Source organism: Salarias fasciatus, chromosome 5 (genome assembly GCF_902148845.1).
Source record: "Salarias fasciatus chromosome 5, fSalaFa1.1, whole genome shotgun sequence".
Lineage (NCBI taxonomy): Eukaryota > Metazoa > Chordata > Actinopteri > Blenniiformes > Blenniidae > Salarias > Salarias fasciatus.
Window position 1 is genome coordinate 8057132 of NC_043749.1, and position 8361 is coordinate 8065492.

General features: G+C 41.6%; 1 protein-coding gene across 1 annotated transcript; it reads left to right on the plus strand.

Moving 5' to 3' along the window:
• Positions 1-581: 581 nt before the first annotated feature.
• On the plus strand, positions 582-7516 carry ubap1 (ubiquitin associated protein 1). The gene is made up of 7 exons (XM_030090735.1): positions 582-738; positions 2195-2241; positions 2374-2498; positions 3047-3865; positions 3996-4154; positions 4630-4731; positions 4823-7516. The coding sequence occupies exons 2-7, from the start codon at positions 2202-2204 to the stop codon at positions 4961-4963; spliced, it is 1386 nt and encodes a 461-aa protein (XP_029946595.1). The 5' UTR covers positions 582-738; positions 2195-2201; the 3' UTR covers positions 4964-7516.
• The last annotated feature ends 845 nt before the right edge of the window (positions 7517-8361 follow it).

An 8361-nucleotide genomic window follows, 5' to 3' on the forward strand; every position in this document is an offset into this window, starting at 1 on the left:
CTTCATGTAAACCTACATAGTGTTCACAAACCACTCAAAATGCCTTAAAATGTTCTCACAACACACACAAAAGGAATTAGAAAATTCCATTTAAACGTTCAGAGCATAAATATTGAAAACACACATAGAGGATGATGTCAGTTCAGCTCTCTTCACGCCTCTGACAGCGTGTGAATCCGATCAAATGCCTGAATCTCACTGCCAATGTGTGACAGTTGGCAGAAAATAATATTTTTTATAAATTAAATTAAATTAAATTAAATTAAATTAAATTAAATTAAATTAAATTAAATTAAATTAAATTAAATTAAATTAAATTATAACCACGGCAGAGTGGGACCACCGTGTCATAAAATATGTCCACTTCTACGCATTAGCAGTGAAGCTGATGCATGCCCAGAAGCTTTTTTTTTTTATTATTAACTGAACAAGTGAATACAAACAAACAAGGCATAATTCAATCTCACATAATTTGCCTTGGATTGGGCGCATGCGCAGAAGCGTCTAGAACGGATCGTGTTCCGGGTGCGGATCGGGTACGCTGTGACGTCATGTAGGTGAGTGACGCCAGACAGGAACCAGAGGAAGGGAGCTTCAAAAATCAAGATGGCGACCTACGCCGAAGCAGGAAAGAGGTTTCAATGCAAATAAAGCTCATCCTGTGAGCAGTTTACACCGGAGTGACGCCGCGATAAGCCGTCGTTTGAATTCTAAGAGGACAAGACGGAGCAGATCGTGGTGAGAGGACTCTGAATTCACATGTTAACTGAGTTTTATGTGAGGGGCGGTGGCAGCAGGTCTCTCCTATCCAGACACATAACGTAGTAACCAGGCCACCGACGAAGCTAAGTGTGTTAGCATGAGCAGTTCGGCACCAGAAACCACCGGGCACATTAGCTTGTAATCATCAGTGATTGTCAGTATTACCATTTGACAGTACATGGCGCCTTGAGGCAACAACGCAGCTACTGTCGACTTCATGAACTCTACGTGGACTCGTAGCGGTTGAACTACGGCCAACCAAACAAAGTAACAGCTTAGCTCGGGATGTGGCCATCATAACTTCAGTGACAATGCTTAAATCGTACATCAGTGTGCTTGTCAGGCCACAATGCACCAGTTGGAACACATATTTGCTAGAAATTGTGAGGAAAACCGAGATGTGTCTATCTTTCGTTTTCGATATAGTCAGATGCTTTTTGTGTCTCTCCTCAATGTGAACTTACTTGAGTAACTTTACGAGTTGATCAACACTGATGTGATCATTGTTAATCTCGTCTTCTTATATTTATACAATAATTTTCTTTTAGCTGTACACTTGTTGTGTCTTAAGTTATTTAACCTGAAGTGGAGAGCCGTTATGTAACTAACCACGGTGTATCTCCTGAGATAAACACTGCACGATTAAAGTTAATGCTTTGTTGATGGAGAGAGGTACGGGCAGACCACGAGTGAGAGCAAACAGCTGGTCATGAGATTACCACGCAGATAAATGAGCTATTCTAACTTTGAAAAAACAACCACATAAACAACAAGGTGAAAGTCAGAAAAGTATGCGCAGTGTGGTGATGTTTTTACTATTTTCTGGAGGGTTTCAAAATGCGTATCAGTAAACCAGCTCATTCGAAGTCCATTGTGCCCCATTAGAGTTTTAAAATACAGATGTTGCCAAATGAGCCATGTGACTGTCACATTTTCTTTTAAACGGGGGTCTATTTCAGCAACACCGATCAAAGCACTGATTTGAAAACACTAATTTCTCTGTGCTGATGTTGTCAGGCATGTGACTTCAAATTCTAGCAAAGTGGATAGAGGCAGAACTGTTGAACTGGAACATCTTTTTGTTTGCGAAGTTTCTTTTTGGCTTTGATTAAAACAGTTGGATCTGATTAAAACTATCGAACCATTTACAACAAGCAGTAAGCAGAAACAATCCCCCACATTAAAATACTAATCCTACTAGTCCGATCAGGTTCATTAGGCCTTTTTTTTTGCATTCATGGTTTGGATTCATATATACCACTGGCCTGTATATATGAATCCAAACCATGAACTAATCCTACTGTTAATATTAGAAGCTGCCCAAATATGACAGATGTTGTTTTAGATGCCCAGGTAGATTCCTGTGCTTTTAAATGTTTTTTTCTTTATCAGTGTTGCTGCTCAACAATTTCTGCTCCATTTCTCATTTCAGAGACTAAATGGCTGCGAGGAAGTCTGGATCGGATGCATACAACAATGGCAAGCATTTATTACTTTAATAATCTACTGTAAAATAATACAGTGTTTGTGTAGTCTTTTGCTGCCTGTAGTTTCAGCATTCCCTTTTTTGATGTATACCTTGAATTTCCTTCTCTGATGAAATGCTTTCAGGGCCCATCAGCTACCTTGATGAAGTTCCTTTCAAGATAAATGAGAAATTTCGCTGTCCAGCAAAAGTGGGGTTGCCTGTTGGCTTCTGTGTGAGAGACTGTGGCTCATTACTTGTGGAAACACAGGTTAGTCATTAATGTTGGTTGAGTTATAACATGATTCACATGATTCCAGCATATATTAACTACGGTATTTATGCAGTGTAGAACTGCTGTGATAATGAATTTCCACATGAGGGATAATTTAAGTCTTATCCATTGTTATCCTATCCGATATTTTTGTTCACATGCATTTGATATCAGGTACTCAAAGGTATATATATATATATATATTTTTAGAGTCAGTTTTTAGTAAGCACAATACAAAGTAGTCATTTGGTTACATGATTATTTTATGTTCAGGCAGTTTACTAGCGTTATTATTTTTTCAACAAATAACAACAAATGCAGTTTCGCTAAAATCAAGTTGTGCCATTTAAATAATTGAAATCCTTTTTTTTCCAAGTGAAGTTGGAGTTGTAGCATTATGTGACTGTTGCTCATTGTTTTTATATATATATATATATATATATATATATATATATATATATATATATATATATATATATATATATATATATATAAAAATCGTATTTACTCTGTGCCTTTTTGTCCTCTTGTTTCATCATCAACAGTATGACTTTTCTCTGGAGAGGCGTAGTGTGCGCTGGGGGGTAGAACTGGCTGAGGCTCGAGCAGCAGAGGCCAGAGCAGAAGAGGCAGCAGCCAAGCAGGAGGCAGAGAGCAGGGAGTGTTTGGCCCAGTCTCAGGACATTGACCGAGGTGGCGGGACAAATCCCAGGTCCTCTGCAGAGGACCAAGATCTTCCACCACCAGCGCTCAATCCCGTTTTGGCCGGGCTGAGCCACAACGCCATCCTCACTCCACTGCCTGCCCCAAGCTTCGGCCCCAGGAAAGCCCAACCCAGCACTCCTCAGCCACACAGTCTCAATCTAGCTGACTTTGAGAGGGAAGAGGATCCCTTTGATAAGCTGGAACTCAAAACTTTGGACGACAAGGAGGAACTAAGGAGCATTCTCCAGAGCCAGACTCAACCTCAGCCGCCTCCGTCTGTGTCCCCGCCAGAGGTCTCTCAGCAAGGATCAGCATCACGCGGAAGCAGCCCATCTCCACCCAGCATCAACACCGGCCCGTCGGCCAAACCAGGCTTTACCCACAAACCCAATGGGTTAGTTGCCTTGCTAGACATGGACAGAGTAGGGCATCCTGGAAGAGCAGCGTTTGACGCTGACGATCGACCCTGCAACATCCGCTCTCTGACTTTTCCCAAGCTCTCTGATTCTGGTGACCCAGAGCCAGTGAGGTACAGTCCAGTTCCTGCCCCTGCTCCCCAACAGAACCTGCCTAACGGTAGTCCACCGGCCCTGCCCAAGACCCAAGTTATTGTTGCTCCTGATCCTCCGAGTTTCACAAAGAGCGGCACACCAAAGCCAGTGAGTATAAGAATACGTCCTGCATGTGAAATTAACTGTGCCTTGTCTGCATTATAGAATTGAAGGTTAACTGGAGACTAGAGAATACATATTTTAGCCTAACTAAGATTTCCTTGTGTTCTGAAACTAGGCCAACCCGGGTTCGGGATCTGCTGGGCTGCCGTGTGGCGGGGCCCTTCTCAGCATGACCCCCAGTGAACGTCAGTGCGTGGAAACACTCGTGGGCATGGGCTACTCTTATGAAGGTGTCCTGCGAGCCATGCAAAGACAAGGACAGAACGTGGAGCAGGTGTGACTCCCTCTCACTCCTCTGTCCAGATATCTCCACAGATTCACTGCTTGGTGTTTGACGATTGCAGTTTTGAATATTTGCTTTCGTATGGTTGTTACGAAATACTGAAAACAAAGATGTCCATTCTAATCAGGCCCAATAAGATACATATTTACACTGACACAAGGGTAACTGATGCTACACATTGACTGTTTGAATATTCCACAGACTATGATCAATAAATAATGATCAATACAGACATGATTTATTACTCTAAATATTCTTGTAGTGCATATAACAAGGACCTCTTTTTTATACCTCAGATTGAAAAATGGTTGATGATGCCTGATCAGCAGAAATAGAGCCATACACTGTGATTACTGTAGGAAAACTAATAGCACCTTATCCATGTTGTAATTACACTGTCAGGTAAAGAGATTTCAAGGCAATAACGCGCTCATTCTCAACGCAACCATTTATTTGTTTGTGTAAGGTACTGGACTACCTCTTTGTCCATGGCCGTCTGTGTGAGCGGGGCTTCGATGCAACTGCAGTGGAGGAATGTCTAGAAATGTACCAGTGCTCAGAAGAAAAGGTTTGTGCACGGCACTATTTCAAAATCAAACTTTATTTTCATTATTGATCCGGAGATGTGACTCTTTTTTTTCTGTTTTAATCTGCCCTAGGCTTTGCAGTTTCTCCAGCTCATGTCAAGATTTGGTGAAATGGGTTTTGAGCGGGACACCATCAAAGAGGTGCTGCTAGTCCACAACAATGATCAGGACAAGGCTCTGGAGGACCTGGTGGCTCGTGCCACAGCCAGCTGAGCCTAAAGAGTCCGCAAACCAAAGCTCTTCACAGGGCACGCCTCCCTCTACCACCCAACAGCCCCGTTTCCTTCTGCCTCTCCTGTCACATCATGCCCTGCCCTCGCCTTGGCTGGAAGGGACAGCTGGGAGACTGTTGTATTTCTCTCTGTGCTAAAATGTATCGTGTCTCAGCACTTCTTAAAAGACTGTGTGCCTAGAGTGGATGGGGATTAAACTGCAAATGACGATTGGTGGTGTTGTTCCAGGATCTGGCCCTGTTTGGTTTTTCAAAAAGTAGGAACAACGATTGAGCCGGGAGGCAGAAAGAGCTGGGCTTTGGTATTTTGATGCCATTCTAATCTGACTGCGGGTGGAACTGCAGGACAGAACAAGCCGGAGAAGCTGGCCACCGGCTCTGAGTGCGTCTCTGAAAGATCAGTGAACTTTGGAAACTCCCAAACACCTAAGCTGCCATCTTCCACTGCTCACTGCAGGAACCGGATAACGGCGGCGAGGAGAGAGGGCCTTGAGGACGCTCTCTTAAGACTGAACCTACTATTATTAAAGGAAAAAAAAAAAATGAAAAAGGCACAGCGACCAGGCACAGAATTGACTCTCATGAAGTGCCCTCTGTGCTGTGGTGCCCTCCACCTCTTTGTTTGACTTTTATGCTTTCTCTCATTGATGTCTGTTTTTCTGTTCCATTTGGGCACTTTTTTTTTTTTTTTCCACAGTTTAAGGAGTTTGTGTCTTTGCTTTCTGTTTCAGGAACTGCGTCATTACATCATTTGTCATAACTCAGAACACGAGCGTCTTAACTTGCGCAGTGTGATCTTCAACCTGCACTGGAATAGCTTTGCTAAAGACATGGGAAGAGACGGAGAACAGTTCTGTAATGGCAGTTTAGGACAACGCCACAAATCTTCGGCACTGTGTTTGTGTTCACAGACACGTTTCATAATTATCAGCTTATTTAAACTAGTACACTGACACTTTGATTAAAGAGAGTTTGATATGGCAATGTAAGATATGTTAACTTACGAACGTGATGCTTCTAACTGTCAAGGACTTTTGTTTGCCGACTGGAAGAGCGTGAGTGGTTTGATAGAAGAAAAAAAAAATCGCAGCCACATCACAGTGCAATAGAAACTTTTTTTTTTTCATTTTGTGTGACTGTTGGTTGGCACTTTGAGCCTGATTTTTTTTTTTTGGGGGGAAATAGTGAATGGTCTATAAGTCTTGCTGGAAATTTGGCTCTTAATAGAAAAGCCTCTCCTTTTTTAAATTAAACGGAATCTCTACAATTGGATAAAATACTGCATCTTTCAATCAATATTTACTTGGATTTGACTTGTCCATTGTTTTTTAAGATAATTTTAGTTTTGCTGGCATCTCTGCAGTCTGTTGTGAAATGACAGGACAAAGGGTCAACAACATTTTCCAATATGTTAATTGGGTGCAATCATTTAAAAGAAGGATAAATGTATTTCCTAATTATTTTATTTCTTTGTATATGTAATGATAAATGACCTGCCGAGTTCCACGTTTAAAAAACATGTTGCTCGGTTGCATCAAGTGCAAAGATGGCAGAAGTTCCCATAATGTTGAGCTGCGTGGTTTTGATGGGGATTGTGAGAAGCATGGAAACAGATTAAGGGCTTAAAGCGAGCAAAATGTGACTCAGAGAATTGGCCTCTGTTCGAACGAAAGGGGGGATATTTCTGATCACCCAATCTGTTTGGAAACAAGTTTTAGTGTGTTCTTGCTGCAGACACAGATGTGATTTTCCTCATTCGTTAGAAAACATTTCAGACCAGCTGTTTCCAGAACAAATTGTACCAGTGAAGTGCACAAGTTTGAGCTTGCAGTGAATCAACTTCCTGAACCGCTCACGTTGCAGTGTTTGCTTCACCAGTCATTAATCTGTCCTTCAGTCAAACTTGGCTTTTTTTCTTTGTCGATTTGCCTTGCACTCCCGCTGCAGGTGAATAACTCGTCTTTGACACAGTTCCAGTAAAATGACTTGAGCCAGCATTTTAACTCCCACGATGTGATCAACAGGTAAATGTTTTCACTTAGTGTTTTTGAAATGGCCTTCCTTTTTGTTTACTGAGATTAAGGAGAAGCGTATACTTACCTATCACCCAGAAACGTAAGTGGTATTATTGTCTCCAGACTTGACTTAAGTGTGGTTTAGTTCACCAGAGATAAAGCAGGTTAATGTCCACCTGCTTCAGCTCTGACAGCCACTCAATGTGAAGCTGATTATTGTGTAGAAAGTTCAGGACCTCCTCCAGTTTCTGTTCGGACCTTTGAGCTGTGCAGGGATGCAGTGCAACCAGGTTCTCATTATTTCGGGGATGCTGTTCGAGGGTTGCTATATCAAGATTCACTTCTACCGCCACTGCATAACGGATCTAATAAACATTGAAATATTTTAATAGTATAAATAAAGGTTGGTGAGCTGAGTGTTCTTTCCCAGGCTCCTAAAGTGTGATTCACAAAATGTTCACTTTTCCTCTTGGATTATTTGCTAAATTCACATCATTAAATGTTCACGTCTTTTCAGTGGTGGGACTGCTTTCTGATTGTTCAAGCTCAACATGATATGGGTTTATAAAGCTGGTGAGGATGTAGAAGTCCTTTATGCCTAATTTCTCTGTTTTGCTGCAGACAAATTTTAGTTCTTTCAGTCCAGTTGATAAGATGGTAACAATAAAGATGGTTCTTCATCCAGATATTGTCAATGTAAACTGAAAACATCCACCAACGAGGTCTGGCCAGCACAACAGCAACTGAGTAGAGGCCTGCTTTTACCGATCAGTGTATATAAACTGAACAACAGCTAATCTGAGTCAAGTTTTTATGCTGTGTTACCCAACTTTACATGATATCATACACCAAGCCTACTTTGCTCTTCTCCGCCCATCTTCCATATCGCTTCACTGAAGTGAAGGTCAATGAATCCCTCAACCTGCTGCTCCTGATAATATTCGATGGCAGATTACACTCTGGACCAGTCACCTGTCCGTCACATGACAGAACAGAAAGACGTACATTCACTCTCAGAAATAAGGACATTTAGAGTTCCTAGTTACCTTCAAACACTCGTTTCTGAACTGTGAGAGGACCCTTGAGTATCTGGAGAAAACTCATATAGGGAAAACATGCGGATGCCAACATGAGGACCCAAAACTATTCAAAATCGAGCCTATATTCTCTGTGTGGTAGGCGTATTCAGCTCTGTGCTTCTCATGGTGTGAGGATAAATCCTGGATGCTTGATTTAGTGTAATAATAAAAATTTAAGTGTTTGTTTGTGTTGAGATCCGTAATCATCTAAAACTTATCATGCTACTTAGATGCTTTTAATTACAAATCTTGTAGGTCTATATATAGTCTGCAATTTTTTTCCAC